At 35.2% G+C, this 18,041-nt stretch overlaps 2 protein-coding genes and 1 long non-coding RNA gene across 6 annotated transcripts in view; 1 reads left to right on the forward strand and 2 right to left on the reverse strand.

The window, feature by feature from the left end:
* The first annotated feature begins 265 nt into the window (after window positions 1–265).
* LOC120469926 (uncharacterized) lies at window positions 266–1,643 on the forward strand. Its single transcript, XR_005620445.2, has 4 exons — window positions 266–404; window positions 610–664; window positions 1,035–1,133; window positions 1,252–1,643. It is a non-coding gene; the product is annotated as an uncharacterized LOC120469926 (long non-coding RNA).
* idua (alpha-L-iduronidase) lies at window positions 1,412–15,171 on the reverse strand. The gene is made up of 14 exons (XM_039659228.2): window positions 14,816–15,171; window positions 14,170–14,310; window positions 12,714–12,796; window positions 12,376–12,483; window positions 12,184–12,279; window positions 9,131–9,333; window positions 8,230–8,409; window positions 6,866–7,082; window positions 6,468–6,665; window positions 5,140–5,261; window positions 4,066–4,191; window positions 2,849–2,925; window positions 2,671–2,771; window positions 1,412–2,586 (listed from the first exon to the last, which is right to left on the reverse strand). Exons 1-14 carry the CDS (start codon window positions 14,977–14,979, stop codon window positions 2,486–2,488), a joined length of 1,917 nt encoding a protein of 638 aa, XP_039515162.2. The 5' UTR covers window positions 14,980–15,171; the 3' UTR covers window positions 1,412–2,485.
* Window positions 15,172–16,501: 1,330 nt separating this feature from the next.
* The window catches only part of tnksb (tankyrase, TRF1-interacting ankyrin-related ADP-ribose polymerase b), a 31,669-nt gene continuing 30,129 nt past the window's right edge, over window positions 16,502–18,041 (reverse strand). For all 4 annotated transcript variants that reach the window (XM_039658519.2, XM_039658517.2, XM_039658518.2 and 1 more), the window contains 2 exons: window positions 17,866–18,022; window positions 16,502–16,904 (listed from right to left, as the gene is read on the reverse strand). In XM_039658519.2, coding sequence (XP_039514453.2) covers window positions 16,818–16,904; window positions 17,866–18,022 — 244 coding nt within the window. In that variant the 3' untranslated portion in view covers window positions 16,502–16,817. The remainder of the gene's footprint in view (window positions 16,905–17,865; window positions 18,023–18,041) is intronic.

The raw sequence follows: 18,041 nt of genomic DNA on the forward strand, positions 1-18,041 counted from the left end.
AGTAAAAAGACTGAATTAGTACCTCAAAATTATTGTTTACAACTTAAAAAATAATGGTTTACACGGTCTGCAGTTACAAGGTGGCTAATGACAAAAAAATCCCCAAGATGTGAGGAAGAAACCTTGGTTGGGAGGAACATAATCTTTCAATATATATTTTAGCAACACATATATTTACAATATATTACATAATTAATGAAAACAAGAATGACAAACCTCTTTCGGAATCGTCGACGACACCGCGGTTGCTCTCCAGGCCTGCAGGTGGCGGTATGACGTCAGCGAGTTCATAAGCCTCACTTCTTCTCACTGTGCTCTTGCGCTTCTCTGACCTCTGCATACTGAGTGCGGTCCTGAAGTCTGGCGAAATGGTTCCTCCAGTGCAAGTGTCGCCTCTGATTAAGGTTTGTCTTTACAAATCCATCATTCAAGATGTTTAATACTCGATTTAATCGAAGAATGCCGTCAACTGGACTGTTTTTTCCTCCTTCTGTCAGAGCGGGCTGTGATGTTTTGACGTCTGTTAAAATGGCCGTCACGATATTACCTTCCTTCTCTGTTAATAAAAACAAAATTACTGATATTAATGAGATTTATTTTGTCTTTCAGACAGCCAGATGGTCTGCATTGCTTGTTGGCATTATTTACGGAAAGCGCAGATATGGTAAGAACAAGCAAGGTGATCTGAATAGTGAGACAGGTGTTCAAATGACATTCTGTGGAAAGGAACTTTAAACCATTTATAAAACGTATATATATATATACGTTATATATATATATGTGTGTGTGTGTGTGTGTGTGTGTGTGTGTGTATCACACGCACGCATGCATACACTCACTTTGATTTATGTTGTAGAGGTTCATTTTGAAGCTTATCAACTCTAGAGTGCATGTTTCTGTCGATCTTAACTACATATATCGGTTTTATTCATTAAAAAATATACAGGAATGAAAATTGGTGGCCAAAATGGTGCTGATAGTTTAAAAATGTCCTTACACTTAATAAAGTTACAAAAGCTTTTCTTTATCTCCAGATAACCTGAAACCAATCGCTGAGGAGGAAAGGAGAATAGAAGAGGAGGAAAAGAAGGTGCGAGAGGAGAAGGAACGCATTGCTAAACAACTAGCAGAAGGTAAGGTTTCACCTTAACATTTTAATAGTGATCCTTCTGCTAATTCATCAGGTGAATATTGAAATTGCTTGCTCATTTGGTCATCCTAACCTTTCTTTTTTGTTTTTGTATTCAACAGCTAGTGAGGACACAATCCTGAAATGAGCTGCCCAAAATGTCGGTTTTATCGTGTCATTGTAAAAATCTTGTTCTCTGACTGGATAACTAATGATGCTTGTATTCTGCCATTTTGATTTTACAGTGCCCATTTCACACCTTTCAATGTTTTCTCTAATAGGTTATGCCAGACTAAATCTGTTTTTGTGAAATAATCACTGAGTACATGCAAATATGCGTGTATGACCTTGTATAAATTTTCTCTGATATGACCCTGGTTTGTTCTTTAATTGAAGAATCTTTGATTGCAACGTGATACAGATGTAGTACATGCAAAGTTAAATATACACTGAATCAGAGTTTCACTTTGGTAAACATCCCCACCAATATTTATTAATAAACTGTTAACCCCTATTTCTTGGTTTAATTTTGATGTATAAAAATAATTGATATGTCCAAGTGGTGCAATCAAGTAAACAATCATTCTTCTGGACAATCTTGTAAATAAAACTCCATTTAAACATAAACCAATTCTAACATTAACCAATCCATTTTTTATCCAAACTGAAAAAAAAAACAAAAAAAAACAATTCTTGTTGTGGCGAGCCCTAATGTGATTGCCTGGCTTTATGCAACTTCAGTTGATAGGGTGCACAAACTTGTATAAGTCTGCTGGTTAAATTGTTTTCAAGTTGTGTGCTTTTTACAATCTAGTTACTGTATTTGCCAAAGATATGTTAGTGCTATCAAATATTTGATATTGAAGAGTTTCGTTTGAGGAACTTTTTGTTGGTCAACCCAATCTCATCTTATATTTATTAATGTTTGTTGGTTAAAATAAGATACCAAGTAAACTATAATGTATGTGGACAGTTATTTTAGTGTCATTGACTATAATGTATATAACTATAGTTATTGATGTATATAACTATAGTTATTGACTATAATGTATGTGGACAGTTATTTTAGTGTCATTGTTCATTTTTTAGGTAGTTCATCCAAAAATGTGAGTTTCGCTCATCTTTAGAACACAAATGAAGATTGCTTAGATTATGTCTTTACTAACTTTCTGGGTCTTGAAAGTGAAAGTTGCAAAGCTGTCAATGGAAAGATGTTAATTTTCTTTCTGAAGATGAACGAAAGATTTACAGGTTTGGAATGACATGAGGGTGAGAAGTTAAAACAATTTTTGGGTGAACTATCCCTTTAACTATAATAACCCCTGTGGACACAGTCAAAAGTCTGGCTGATCAAGACTACCGGTTCTCTGAATATTTCTCTGTGACAGAATATTCTCCATTTCTTCTCCAGTAATCCACGGCTCTCACTCTGTAGTAACCCCTGACCTCCAGACTCTCTGTGAAGGGAAAAACACAAGCGGGTCAATACAATACGGATCAGTGCTTGAAGTCATACATTTTGATTTCAATTGAATTCATACCTGGAGAAAAAGTGAAGTATGTGAAAATAGTGTCTCTGTGATTAATCCTCTGGAAAGTGGTCTCATCTTTGGAAAATTCCACTTCGTATGTCTTTATACACCTACAAATGGCATGCAAATCACATTTATAGTTTGAATGAACTAGTTTGATGAACTGCTGTATTTAAACAGTTCTTACTTCGTCCCGATGCAGTGATCCTTCCAAATGATTAAAACTTGTCCTTTGGTGACGGTGATGAAACGCACCCCGTTCACCTGCAGAACCATAACTGCAATATTAAAACCAAACCACAAAGTTTCTAAATCTCTGAAAAGAATAGCATGCACCTGGAATGCTGGAGTTTTGCAATCAAACTTAAATGAATTTCATGCACAGACAGACACAATTTTGGGGCGTAGGTGAACAGCAGATGCTATAAATTCTCTCATGACATAAAAATGATATTAAACTCAAGGGCAGGTCCAAAACCTGGAAAATGGTGCCTTACTAAGCTTCAAAGGTGCATCATGGCTTTTAAAAAAACTTTTGCTGATAATTTCCTCACCCCCATGTCATCCAAGATGTCCATGTCATTCTTTCTTCAGTCGAAATGAAATTAAGGTTTTTGATGAAAACATTGCAGGATTTTTCTCCATATAATGGACCTCAATGGGAACCAAACGGTTCAAGGTCCAAATGAGAGTTTCAGTGCAAACTACAAAGTGTTCAAAAGGCCTTTAAATGATTCCAGACAATGAATAAGGGTCTTATCAAGCGAAACGATCACTCATTTAAACAATAAATAAAAAAGTTTAAGTTTTATAAGCACAAATGCTCGCCTTGCTCTGTTCTGTGATGAGAGTTTGTGAGTCTCCTGTTCAGACTGGTTCATCAAAATGAACAAATCTTTTTTCGAGTCATGACTCCAAGGGTCCTAGATAAGACACTTATACATCGTCTGGTGTCGTTTAAAGCCCTTTGAAGCTGCACTGAAACTCTCATTTGGACCTTGAACTGTTTGGTTCCCATTGAAGTCCATTATATGGAGAAAAATCCAAAAACCTTAATTTCTTTTCGACTGAAGAAAGAAAGACATGGACATCTTGGATGACATAAATTATCAGCAAAAGTTTTTAAAAGAGAACTACTCCTTTAAACTCAAGGGCAGGTCCAAAACCTGGAAAATGGTGCCTTACTAAGCTTCAAGGTGCATCCTGGGATGCTATTAAACAATATTAATGGAGTTCACATACATAAACATGAAATTATTATTATATTAAGTATTTCAGCATCAACCTTCAGATTAAAATGTTTTTAAAATCATGAGAAACAAATTCAGTTAAATGTGACTGGTAGTGTAACCTTTTAGTGTCAGATGCATTTAATGAGAGCTGTGATGTCGAGTGTCCACTAACCTGGTTGGGATTTTCTTTAGACTGGGCACACACGTGTACAAGCAGCACTGAGGGGACAGGAAGGATTGTCTTCAGCATCAGAGAGCCATTGGATGGGACCGGCAGAGGTCCATCAGTTTGTGGGTCCTACGACATAAACATTCATTTAAAGACTTCTTTTTCACTCTTTGGCTTGTGATTTTAATGTTTTATGTAGATATTTATATAGAATAAGCTGCAAACCATAAAGGTTGTGATAATCACAATCATACGCTCATTAAAATATGGCCAGCAACACTGAAAAAGTATTTTTCTAGGATGTACAGTAGTGGCCAAAAGTGATGTCCAGACTGGGAAAATTTACATCTTCACTTTTTACTCAAATTTATAAAAAAAATAAAAAAAAAAATAAAAATTAAACATTGTGTAAGTGTAACTGTGCTTGGAGTCAATGAAACAAGTCAAATTGTTCTGAAATAACTTTTAGCCACACAGTCATTCAAAGAAATTCTGGACACTTGCATAACCAATAGAGAACCAACAAAATATAAATAACTGATTATGTTGTAGTCAACGTATGCTTTTTCCTGTGAGCCATTGCTAATAAAACCTGTAGCTGTAGTTTGCCTTTTTTTGCTAAAAAAAAGTTGTCAGATAAATACCATAACCAACTTTAGTGTTTTGTTCTGCCCTCATATTTAAAATGTTTAAAAACATAAAATATTTTCCTGATATTTTGATGGTTTCATTTAACTTTTGTAGATTCATTAAAAACAAATAGCCTGTCCGGACATCACTTTTGGCCACTATAGTAAATAAACAAAGTTTACTAGAATATTTTTTACTGAAAATTACTATTTTAGTCTTTCTACTTAAAAATGTCACATTTAAGTCAGTGTGTTACATGCCAATTTTTTGTAATTATTTGTGAAATTCACAAGCAATTTTTTTTAAAAAAGAGTGAAAATTGTTTCTACACCATTTTTTTAGTGCATATAAAAACATACAGAAGTCTTAAAGGTGGTCGGACTTCAAACTGACTTCAAAGCATCAAACTTCATGGAAGTCATCAATAAAAGTGTGTGTGTGTTGAACCTCTTGGCTCCGCAGGGTTTTGAACTGCTGTTCATTGGGATAGTCAGGGCTGCCCATGCTCTCCCACAGTTTAAATGGGTTTGTCACGTTATTATCCATGTAGTGTGTCACATACATCAGACCTACAAACACAGGCAGGATAGAACTATAAATACAAGCATATTCTGTATTTTTGTCATATACAATACAGATTAAAAAATCATGTTTAGAATATCTTAAAGTCGCATTTAGCAGATGAGAGCAGTGCGATAATATACTGTAGTTTACATTTTCAACGATATATACGATCAAGTTGACATTTGCTATATAGTATATGTCACCCTACACGTAGGATTGTGGATAAAGTTGCCAAGTTGGACATACTGCTTATATATACAAATTTACATAAAGAGCTGGATGATAATATAGTTACATTTTGTAACAAAATAAAAAAATCTACTTACTATATAGTATATATATATCGCTTTACGTGAGTGTACTGTATGCATGCGAATACAGTTAGATATATTGGTAACACTTTACAATAAGGTTCATTTATTAAACATTAGTTAATGCATTAACTAACATGAACTAGCCATGAGCAATATATTTGTTACTGTTTTTGTAAATCTTTGTTAACGTTAGTTAATACAAATCCAGCTGTTCGTTCTTTGTTCATGTTAGTTCACAGTGCATTAACTAATGTTAACAAGATTTTAATAAAGTATTAGTAAATGTTGAAATTAACATTAACAAAGATTAAAAAATGCTGTTGAAGTATTGTTTATTCTTAGTTAATCTTAACTAATGTAGTTAACTAATGAACCTTATTGTAAAGTGTTACCGATATATTATATATACAACTTTATATGTACTGAAGAGGTGAGCGATAATTTAGGTTACATTTTACGTCGATGATACCAACAATTATGCAGCTGAAATTTGGTGTATAGTATATAATGATTAATGTGAGTATACTGTATAGTATATGTAGGTAAAATTGGATGTAGCCTACTACTGTATATATTAATAGAATACTTTACATTTTCTAAAGATATACAGAATCGAACAGATATGATTCGTTATATAGTACATACAGTTTAACATGAGTGTATTGTATGTATCCAGGTAAGGTTGGATATACTTATAATAGTTTTTTGTAATAATTATTATTAATTATTAAATTGTTAATTCATTCAAAAATATGGTGATACTGAGTTATGAAACCTGTGAGGTATGTCCAATTTGGTGTAGTGACACCAGTTCTATTCAATTCTACATTCTTGAGCAAATATAACAGAAATGAATTGTATTTTCATTGCATAGAGTGGTCTTTTGTGGTTACTGACCCATATGTTGAGGTATTCCAGTGAGGCGCAGACTGATGATGTCAGCGGTGGAGGAGGTCTGGTTATCTCTGCTGTTATACAGCAGGACGGTGGTCTGCCAGCTATCGGCTGTGTAGCGCACCTGAGGGACGTGAACGGTGGCCAACACACCCACTGAAGAATTCACAGTCAACACCTCAGCCTGCACCTGAGTCTCACCTGAGTGAATATGAGATTATCACAAACACACAGGTTAATGTCATTTCATGTATAAATGTATACAATTATAACGATATACGCATTTTATGGCGAGCAGGACGAAGTACGTCTGGATTTTATTTGATGTTTTTTGATATCTATAACATCTTAGCAGTTATATCACCCACTAACACTGATGATTCATTATAAATGTTCATTACCTAACAATGCCAACAGGCCCATCACAGTCAGGACAGGTTTCCGCAGAAACTGTACATGTGGCGGGTTCGTGTTGTTGATCTGGAATCGAGCGGTGAGCGTGCGCTGGGTAAACGGGTGTGGGTGGTAACTAAGGAAAGCATTGTCGTTGCTAAGCAGTGTGTAGTTGACTGTACTGTTCTGGTCAGCGATGAGCAGGTTTTGATGCTGTGAGATGACCTACAACACCAGAGGCATGAAAGGAGACTTCAGCAAATATACCTAGACTCCCTGAAGCTTTAACGGATCATATAAAAGAAAGCAAATCATTTAAGAAATTAAAATAAAGACCCCATTAGAAATAACATTTTTTAGTCTTTAGGTTTGAGGTAGGGTTGCACAATTTGGTGGAAAAAGTTTAATTAGTAGTAGTAATGATATATATATATATATCCTTATTATTATGATAATAAAAATAAAATAATTATTAACAACTATTAGTTATCTCTATCTCTATCTCTATTTTGATTAACCTTCTGTTTTAATAGGAAATACATCAGCTGAGGAAAGACTATTTTATTTGTCAAACCATTTTAAAGGGATAGTTCACTTTGAAATTAATTTTTGGTATGTTTTAGCTCACCTTAAGGGCATCCAAGATGTAGGTGTCTTTGTTTTCACAGTAGTTTCAATTTTGTTATTTTTAGGTCAAACCGTTCGTGTCTATCAGTCATATAATGGAGGTCTATGGTCACCACCTCAAAGAGCATGCACAGAGAAGTCCAAATTAAACATGATTTAATGAAACAGTATTTATATAAACAGTAAAAAACAGTATTTATATCGTTTTACCTCATGTAACCACAGCCACATCCAAGTGATCGGAGGGTGCAGGCGCGAGGTAAAAACGATATAAATACTGTTCATTTTCTAACACAACCCGCTCGTTTTGTGTCTTAGGTCATCAATGTGTACTTACATTTACGAGTCATTAAATCATGTTTAATTTGGACTTCTCTGTGCATGCTCTTTGAGGTGGTGACCATAGACCTCCATTATATGACTGTCAGACATGAACGGTTTGACCTAAAAATATCAAAATTGAAACTACTGGAGAATCAAACATCTTGGATGCCCTTGAGGTAAGCTAAAACATACCAAAAAATAATTAATTTCAAAATGAACTATCCCCTTAAGTAGTTTCCTATGCTATTAAGGAATGGGCTCCGGACAATATGATTGGCTGAGTTCTGCTTCAGGACCAGGATCAGGATGTTAAAAGGAATATGTCCTCATGTAAATCATCATGTTCTACTGATCACAGAAAAGCACATTTGATGAAATTAGATATTAGAGCGTGAACAGAAAAACAAGCCCTCTCGTGTACCTTAACCACCATGGCTGCATAGGTGACATCCGCTCTCCAGGTGAGCGGTTTGTTCCAGCCAACCAGCGGATCAGCCTCGTCATTGTAGATCGGCACAGACCCAAACTGTGGAAACCGCTGCTGGATCTCGCGTACAGTGGCCACTTCCTGCTGCAGGATGGGCAGCGAGCTTCCACCTCCCTGAAAAACACAGAAATTCACACTGAATTGGCTCTGTGATGCGTGGATCTGCGTTCTCATCATTCAGTCAAAGTTTATTTTGCGGCTGAATTTACATTATTCAGTATTATTTATCATCTAGACAGATAGATAGATAAATAAATAGATAGATAGATGACTTTTTTCGACTTTGAACATATTTTTCAATTTTTTGTCTGAAAAAAGTAAATGTTATTAGGCCTGGATGGATGGATGAATGGATGGATGGATGGATGGATAGATAGACGAGTTTGTTATATATTTTTGTGCATATTTTTTTGTTTTGTCTGAAAAATGTGAATGTTTATAGGCCTGGATGGATGGATGGATTGATGGAGGGATGGATGGATGGATTGATGGAGGGATGGATGGATGGTAGGATGGAGGGATGGATGTATGGATGGATAGATAAATGAGTTTGTTATATATTTTTGTGCATATTTTTTATTGTTTTGTCTGAAATAGTGAAGGTTTCTGGGCCTAACCCTTATTTTGGGGTTAATTTTAGATTGGGGCTAAGGGTTAATTTTGGGTTAGGGTTAGTCAGGGTTAATTTGGCATATGGGTATAGAGGTAAAAACGAGTTTCACCCTCATTAGTAACCACTCTCATTAAAATATGGCATCTGATTGGCTGAAGCTTAAGTGTCCATATATCTCCAACGCTCGGTTGTAGCCCTTCCGTATCATAAACTATTATGTACCTTCTTGTGTAGCGCGATGTAGTCTAGCCGTACGCCGGTCTCTCCAGTAAAGTAGTTTGTGCCGTTGTAACAGTGCTGCAGCATCTCCCAGCAGTACAGCGAGCGGGGTGGAGAACGACAGGAGTCTCCAGGACCCCCGAACTTCAAGACTGGACTCGCCGCACGAAGGCCCTCAGAGCAGGCATCGTAATAGTTTAGAAACCCTGGAGGAGCGGAGCAGGAGAAATTCACTGTCGCCACAAAAACCAGCAAAACCGCTCATTCTTCTATATGGCAGCATTCAATTAAAATTTGTCTGACACTTTCTTGTTTTGTCCACACCACAAAGGCACATAATTTCTGCGCTCGAGAACAACATGTGAAGAAATACAACACATAAACTTAGATGGTGCTATATAGGGCTGGGTAATAAATATCGATTTCTCGATATTAATCGATTCTCATTTTTACGAACCGATATCGATTCTTAAATCTCAAGAATCGATTAGTCATCCTGTTGTTTCATTTGAATGAATGAGACATTGTATCGCGGCTGCGCGCATCCAACAAATTGCAATAATCTTTGTCCTTCGTTACTATTGATATGAAACAAAGTCTCAATTTTCAAATTATGTCCATTTTCTTTAGAAATTCAAAAACATAAATAGCGTTTTGGCGCTGTGGCGTGAGATCGCTCTGGCGCAGCTCCAGAGAAGCAGCAGCGCTGATTTCTCTTCCGGGTTAATAATACCGGTCACAGCGCGAAATAAACATTATTGAGCATCTGAAAGTGTGTTAAAAGATCGAGTATAACTTATCTAAATCCGTATCATGTCACATTGATTCGCTCAATCTGCGTTTCAACCGTGGAAAGACGTCAATTAAACAGCTTGTAATCAATGTCATGTATCGTCATATTTACCTCAGAAAACGCACATAAACTCGTTAGTCCACACTCGTTAGTGTTCTTCAATATTTAATGCATATTTGAATAAATCTGGCAAGTTTTTATGACAGCCACCATTTAAATGTTTATATTTCATATAATCTTCTTATTATAAAAATAAATAAAAGTGTAATTTAAGTGTTTGTATAGCTACAAAACAGTTAATTATTACCTTCATATTAGGCTAATGAAGCCTAGTAGGCTACAACTAGACTATATATATAGACCATAGTTTACAGCATTTAAGAGATTTGATTCCCTTGAGAAAAATTGCCATTTATTGTAACTGATATCCAAAATAATCGATATTGAATCGAATCGTAATCGAATCGAATTGCAAGCTTGTGAATCGAAATCGAATCGAATTGTGAAATTTGTCTCAATACCCAGCCCTCGTGCTATATAAGTCTAGAGAGGATTTACATTCCAGCTTTTGTTGTCACTTTATATGATGAATAGATTTTAGGCTTTTTATTCACATATAAACATTGATTAGTGAACATAAACAGAAGCTACACCAAATTCGCTGAACAAACTGAAGCTCAAAAGTGATGGGTAACACGAGAATGAACCTGATTGGTTCTTGCTGAAGCTCAAATGTGATGCGTAACACAGGAATAAATCTCATTGGTTCTCACACGTCAATCGACGTGTGAGTTGATGAATATTTAGATGTGAATAATAGCCTAAATTTAATCTGTTTAAGTCTCTTCAGAAAATTTGGACTAAACCGCTCAATTCATTTGGATTGGTATTACGATTTTTTCTTGAACTTTTTGAAGTACCAAAGCGTCAGCTGTCAATGAAGGGACAGAAAGCTCTCGGATTTCATGCAAAAGGTCTTTATTTGTGCTCGGAAGATGAACAAAAGTCTTACGGGTTTGGAACGACATGAGGGCGAGTAAATGATGACAGAATTTTCATTTTTGGGTGAACTGTCCCTTTAAGGCTGCTCATACACAAATTTCCCCAAAATACGGACACAAAAAATAGACCCTGGTTCAATTTGGTGCAAATGACATATGTCTATTTCAACACTTCCCCTCTACATGGTACAATAAAATTGTTGACTTCGAGTTCTTCCAATAAAATATAGCTGCAATTACAGGGCCTGGGGTTATATACTCGCAAGACACGGTCCCAATGGATCTCAAGACAATTTTAAAAGTGGCAGGATGTTCAAAGAATAGAGCAAGATATGCAATGCAATGTGCATGACTGTCAGAAGACTAATCAAGATACAGTGATGTGAATAAGTTTGGACACCCATGCTAAAGTTGCCTAAAAAGAGGAATAAAAAAATCTTTTGGATATTGTTCTTAATGCTTAATTAAAAAAATTAGGAAAAATCAAACCTTTTAAGGACACCAATTTTCTTTGTGAATGAATAATGTATCATAAATAAATAAATGTTTTTCCTTAAAATACAGGGTGCATAAGTCAGGGCACCCCTATGTTAAATTCCCATAGAGTCAGGCAGATTTTTAGTTTTAAAAGCCAGTTATTTCATGGATCCAGGATAATATGCATCCTGATAAAGTTCCCTTGGCCTTTGGAATTAAAATATCCCCACATCATCACACACCTAGAGATTGGCATGGTTTTACTTCAATTAGCCTAATAGCTGGTTTGATTTGCATTGAAAGATGATCTTATGGAAAGTATCCCATGCCAATCTCTAGGTGTGGTGAATGATGTGGGGATATTTCAATTCCAAAGGCCAAGGGAACTTTATCAGGATGCATATTATCCTGGATCAATGAAATAACTGGCTTTTAAAACTAAACTATCTGCCTGACTCAATGGGAATTTATCATAGGGGTGTCCTGACTTATGCACCCTGTGAAAAACATTTATTTATTTATGATACATTATTCATTCACAAAGAAAATTTGTGTCCTTAAAGGTTGGACTTTTCCTCATTTTTCTAATTAAGGCATTAAGATCAATATGCAAAAGATGATTTTTTATTCCTCTTTTTAGGCAACTTTAGCATGGGTGTCCAAACTTATTCACATCACTGTAAATGCTGCTAAAAATACAATTACTTTGTTTCTAGTCCATCAAAACTTATAAGCAGAAATGACATTGTTTTGGCTCAGAAAACAAAAAATATATTAGACTGTACCTTGGATTGACACAGTGATGTTGTCAAAGTCGTGGTTGTTCGGCTCATTCCACGTCTCGAAGTTCCACTGAGAGACAAAGCGGAGGCCATATTTCCCTGCACGCATATCAAACAGCGTCTGGGCTAACTGCATAAGTGCTTCAAGATCCATCATCACTATCTAAGACATTACAACTTCACTCTCATACTCACCTATGTATCTTTTGGCGATCAAATAGACCAAATTTCTCCATTCAGTAACTTGTCTTTTGTCTTCAAAGTTGCTGAAGGTGTTGGACACACTGCCCATCAGTTCAAACCCTTTAAAAAGACACAATGCAAAGTTTTTAAATTAACCAGCCTAATCCTACATCAGGCAGGCACAGATTTCACTGTAATATGCAGAATATTTAAAACAATGTTTGAAATCTTAGTCCTACTTAGTAATGAAATAATGCACAATTTAGACCAGGACAGTAAAGCCAGTAGAAGAGGATCTTAAAGCCCGTTTCACCATCTTGTGCTCTGTATGTGTCTGTTGCATTACATACCCGGCTGCAGTCCGTTCTCCCAGAGAAGGTCAATCAGTTGGTCTAAGTGAGTGAAGTTGTAGTGATATTCCCCACTGTTAACTCTACACAAACATCATAACAAATATTAGTACTGCAGTAAACTGGTTTATTTAGAGATGCATGGAGAATATCAAAAATGCATTTAAGTAAAGATTATTTGTCGATGCACAAACAGAAAATTAGTTGGTATGTCAAAAGCAGTAGTTTTTATAACATTTATGCATGTGATACAATGTACTTCATCCCCTGAAAACTAGTGAAATATTGGTAACACTTTACAATAAGATTTAATTTGTTAACATTGATTATATTAGTTAACATTAAATAACAATGAAGAATACTTCTACGGAATCTATTAATCTTCATCAATGAGAATTTCAATATTTACTAATATATTTTTTAAGTTTAAATTTGTGTTTACAATGTGAACAAACATGAAGAAACAATGCCCAGTTAAATTTTTACTACCTTGTTAAAAAATGTATTGTTCATTTTAATTCATGTTAGCTAATGCAAGAGATATTGTAATTACCGAAATCCGTATTCACTTTATAGCCCTTAATCCTGTAATTGTGGACAAATGTGGGCACAGAGGACTCAGGTGTGATCCTAATTTTTTATTTATAATAAATGTTATATCACTGTCTTCGATAAAGTTTTGTCTATCGATTTATGGTGTTTTTTATTTTGGGGGTATTTACTTCAAAAAGTACCATATTTTCTATGTAAATTATGCTTATTTTTATGCTTTATTTTTTTACATTTTTTTTTATCTACATTAAAATATCATTCCAATAAGTTCTTAGAGCTAAAACCTAAAGATGAAGTGACTTTGCTGTCACCTGGTGTCTTATTTTGGCTTATTTTAGACTGCTCTAAATTACAGTTTTTCCGCATTCATTTCTATGGGTGCCCATTTTTTTACCCAAATACAAGATTAAGGAGTTTTTTCCCACCCACTTAACATTGTAGAATTGAGTCAAAAAAAATTGTGTGTGTTCAGGAGGCAAACTTAGGAAAAGTAGCCAAGTCTTGTACCGCTCAGATCAAGGGAAGTATTTTTTAAAAATAAATCAAAACTATTTTGCCCACATTTATCCAGAATACGGTATTAGGGTTAACAAGCAATAGACATCTGCACGACAAATGCTTGATAACGTAAATATTGCACCTTAAACATTATCTGTAAATCATTTGAATTTTATCTTAAACCTTTTAATTTAACTTTAACCCAGATGTTTTTAGACAAAAAAAAGGTTTTAGATTTTTAATGAGAGAGAGAGAGAGATGCATATGCATGTTATTATCTATCTTAAAGTTTGCATATTTACATACACAAACTAAGTATGTTATATATGACAATATTTCACATTCACCAAACAGAAGACAAGGAAGTCTGTCTCTGGGAATATGAAAAACTCGTGCAGTAACTGACCGTGCCGACACCAGCTCCAGCATCCAGTGTATCCGCACCTGCTGGATTCCTCTGTGTGGCACAGAGCCGATCAACGCCAGATTCATCCGCTGGTCTGGACTGAGATCGTACAGGAGTGCATCAGTGTGTGGCAGTGGAGGGCTGCAAAAACAGGACAAAAAGCTGAATGTTGTGCTTATTTATTTACCCACTAAAACAATAACATAGACAGTGTTTTCCTAGAAATGCTGCGGTAGATGTCACTAACAAAAGAGTACAAAAATGATAATGGTATTATCACACTTTATTTATTCATTCATTTATTTGTTAGGGTTAGGGATAAGGTAACAGTTTGGGCATGCACCATACTACTACTACTAGTTTACAACTATCTTTGTCTTGAGTATAATGTAAACACTGTGATGTATACTATGAACATGTAATTATGCAATGCCATGGTTTCCCTTAAACTGGCAGTATCATTATTAAGTAAAGTGATTATATCAGAAGATATTACCATGATAATTGATAATGTAATTCATAGATATACCATGGTATTTAAATGGCAAACCAATGTCCAAAGTAGTACCATGGGACTATTTTGCCGTAATATCATTTTAATCTCGCTGTTCCATTAGTACAGTTCAGTATTACAGTTTTATCCTACCAGAATCCAGTACTTCTCCAAAAGTGCTTCAAGTTTCGTAGCCGCTTGTCAACATTCACTTGAACCTCCACAGATGAAGATATAACAGACTGCAGCTGTTTTATCATCAGGAATGATATAATAAACACTGTCCATGTGAACGAACTGTGTTTACATCTATGCATACTGCCTGCTGACGTCACTTGTAAACATAAACTCACTTTACGTGTCTTTCACTTAACAACTTCACAGACATATTATGTTTAAAATGTCAGAAATCGTATTCGGTGACGCTAAAACAATATTTTCCCCAACTTCTGTCTCATAAGATGTACTACGAGCCTCCATCTGCTCTCTTCAAAGTTGGTACACTGACGTCATTGATCTGCGACTTGTGTTTTTGTGTCGACAGCTGAATGTCGCTTCCTGCTGGTCTAAATGTGAAATGCCTTCAATGAATGAAGGGCAGTGAAAAATACATTTTATAAGATCTACACTGCATTTGTATAAGCATATAGAACAGTATAGTGATATCTTACATTTGACAATATAGTAGCCAAACAAAATCATTGTGTCCTAATGTAAAACTCATTCAAGGTTGTTAAACAAATTTTTACTTTATTTTGAGTCTTTCTTTACTTGTTTATTTTTTAAAGCATCTAAAGCAGCTTAGACTTTTAGAATAATTAAAAAAAGATGTGGGTTGTTTTTATTATGAGCAAGGAGTTTAAATTGGCTCATGTTGTTTTAACAGGCCAGGCTGACATGTGTACCGGTATGGACTAGCTAGCACATTTATAGAATATATCTATATGGATAATATTTATATATCCATAGTATAGAAAGAAGAAATCATGTAAAAAAATCATACATGAAAACAAAGGAATATTGATTTGCGACATTGGGCATTCAAATAGGGATTGGGAGGATACATCTATAGATCAAAAGGTACAGACCAAATCTTTGAGGACCTAGAAGAGGATTTACAGGCTGAAAGTATAGTTAAAGTTATATATAGTCATATATGAGGTATCGACAAAACAGCGTATGTGAAAAATACGAAAAGTTAAGTCAAAATATTCTTATATTATTTTTATATATATTATATATATATATAATCAGTATATCTATATATAATCATTATTATATATTATATTTTCTTGATTATAATAATTTAGTTGCAGAGTGGACCAAAAGTCCGTCTAGCATTAAAAGTGATGGAGCGACCAGTCCATAATTATAATGTCAAGCGGTTTACTTCACATAATCTGTTTTCAGTGTCGAGTCTGTCTGAGTCTGGCTGTTCCTGAGAGTTGAAAATATTATTACATAATGTAAATATGAAATAAAATAATACTAATTGTTTAAAGGATTGTGTCTGTTGGTAATAGGTGGAGAAATCCAGGAGCAGGAAGACAAAACATTTGAGCTTTGAGGAAATCGGTTTCAGTTCTGGATTCAATCTTCAGTTCAGTTCAGCGAACATTAAAAAAACAGTTTTTAAACCCTTATTCAGAAAAGATGTTTGCATGTTCCAAAGCAACTGGTGTATTTCTGCATCGAGGATGTATTAAATTGATCAAAAGTGGCAGTGAGGAAATTTATAATGTTTAAAAAGATTTCTTTTTACTAAGTGTAATAAATACATTTAGTAAATGCAAATAAATGACTGATTTCTGAAGGATCATGTGACACTGAAGACTGAAGTAATGGTGGAGACCTGTTGATGAGATTTATTTAAAAGAAATGAACAGACTCAAAAACAAAAAGTTCCATTAAAATACAACTCAAAAAGCATTGTTAAACAGTCAGTTTTACATGTTTTCTTTATACTACCTGTACATTAGACTTCACAATTGCAACTATTTTCAAATAACTTAAGTAACTTGTTTTTAAAAGTGCAAATTCATAATTCATACATGGGAATTTCATGGGTAAGACGTGGGTACATGGGAAAGTTCACATTTCCTTTGTGCAACGAGAGTGAGAAAGAATGAGTGAGTGTAGAAATGCAGTGTGCTGACTATGACTTCTGCTCTGCTCCTGTGGAGGACTGAGGCGTGCTGTCCGGCTTTATTATCTGATAAGTGATGAGATACTCTGGATAGGCCTGGAAAACAACAACAACAAAACACATTAAAGGAGTAGTTCAGTTTTAAAAAAACTTTTACTGATAATTTCCTCACCCCCATGTCATCTAAGATGTCCATGTCTTTCTTTCTTCAGTCGAAAATAAATTAATTTTTTTGATGAAAACATTCCAGGATTTTTCTCCATATAATGGACTTCAATGGGAACCAAACGGTTCAAGGTCCAAATGAGTTTCAGCACAGCTTCAAAGGGCTTTAAACGACACCAGGTGATGAATAAGGGTCTTATCAAGCGAAGCGATCAGTTATTTAAAAAATAAATAAAAAAGTTTAAGTTTTATAAGCACAAATGCTCGCCTTGCTCTGTTCTGTGATGCGCGTTCGTGACTCTCCTGTTCATCAAAATGAATAAATCTTTTTTCGAGTCATGACTCTAAGGGTCCTAGATAAGACACTTATTCATCGTCTGGTGTCGTTTAAAGCCCTTTGAAGCTGCACTGAAACTCTCTTTTGGACCTTGAACCGTTTGGTTCCCATTGAAGTCCATTATATGGAGAAAATCCTGAAATGTTTTCATCAAAAACCTTAATTTCTTTTCGACTGAAGAAAGAAAGACGTGGACATCTTGGATGACATGGGGGTGAGTAAATTATCAGCACAACGTTTTCAAAAATGAACAACTCCTTTAAGTTTGATAATTAATCTGCTATGTCATGTTTATGACAGGTTGTTTTGTCTTAGTAATGTCAAGTTGTCATGACAAAGACACTGACAGATTATGATGTATTGGTTTATGTCAAGGTGTCATCACAAAAGACATCTTAAACAATGTCATATTTGCATTAAAAATGTCATAACTGAGCAAATGACACTTGTCACAAACATGCATAAAACTTCCTTCATATTCATAACATACGTCATGTCACACCCCTTCGCCTAGGCTGTTAAACAACTTGAACCTATCACTGGTCTTTGGCGTACCTGTTCTCCGCGGTAGATGACATACTCAGCATAGGCCAGGCCGTTGACACTGGGACGGCCGATCACAGAGTGATGTCCAGGGGGAGCGTGGGCCATCTTCATGGCGCTGAACTGCAGAAAGGACTTTCCCAATGTCACACGACAGAACAACATTTGCCTGTGGGAAATCGACACAT

Source organism: Pimephales promelas, chromosome 4 (genome assembly GCF_988280905.1).
Source record: "Pimephales promelas chromosome 4, fPimPro1.hap1.1, whole genome shotgun sequence".
Lineage (NCBI taxonomy): Eukaryota > Metazoa > Chordata > Actinopteri > Cypriniformes > Leuciscidae > Pimephales > Pimephales promelas.

Excerpts from the sequence above, each read along its gene's own strand:
- idua (XM_039659228.2), bottom strand. The coding sequence starts at position 14,979 with ATGCATAGATGTAAACACAGTTCGTTCACATGGACAGTGTTTATTATA. Across the intron at positions 7,083-8,229 it reads ATGCAGCCATGGTGGTTAAG|GTCATCTCACAGCATCAAAA; the intron begins GTACACGAGAGG and ends CTGGTGTTGTAG. Across the intron at positions 2,926-4,065 it reads CTAAAGAAAATCCCAACCAG|GTGAACGGGGTGCGTTTCAT; the intron begins GTTAGTGGACAC and ends ATGGTTCTGCAG.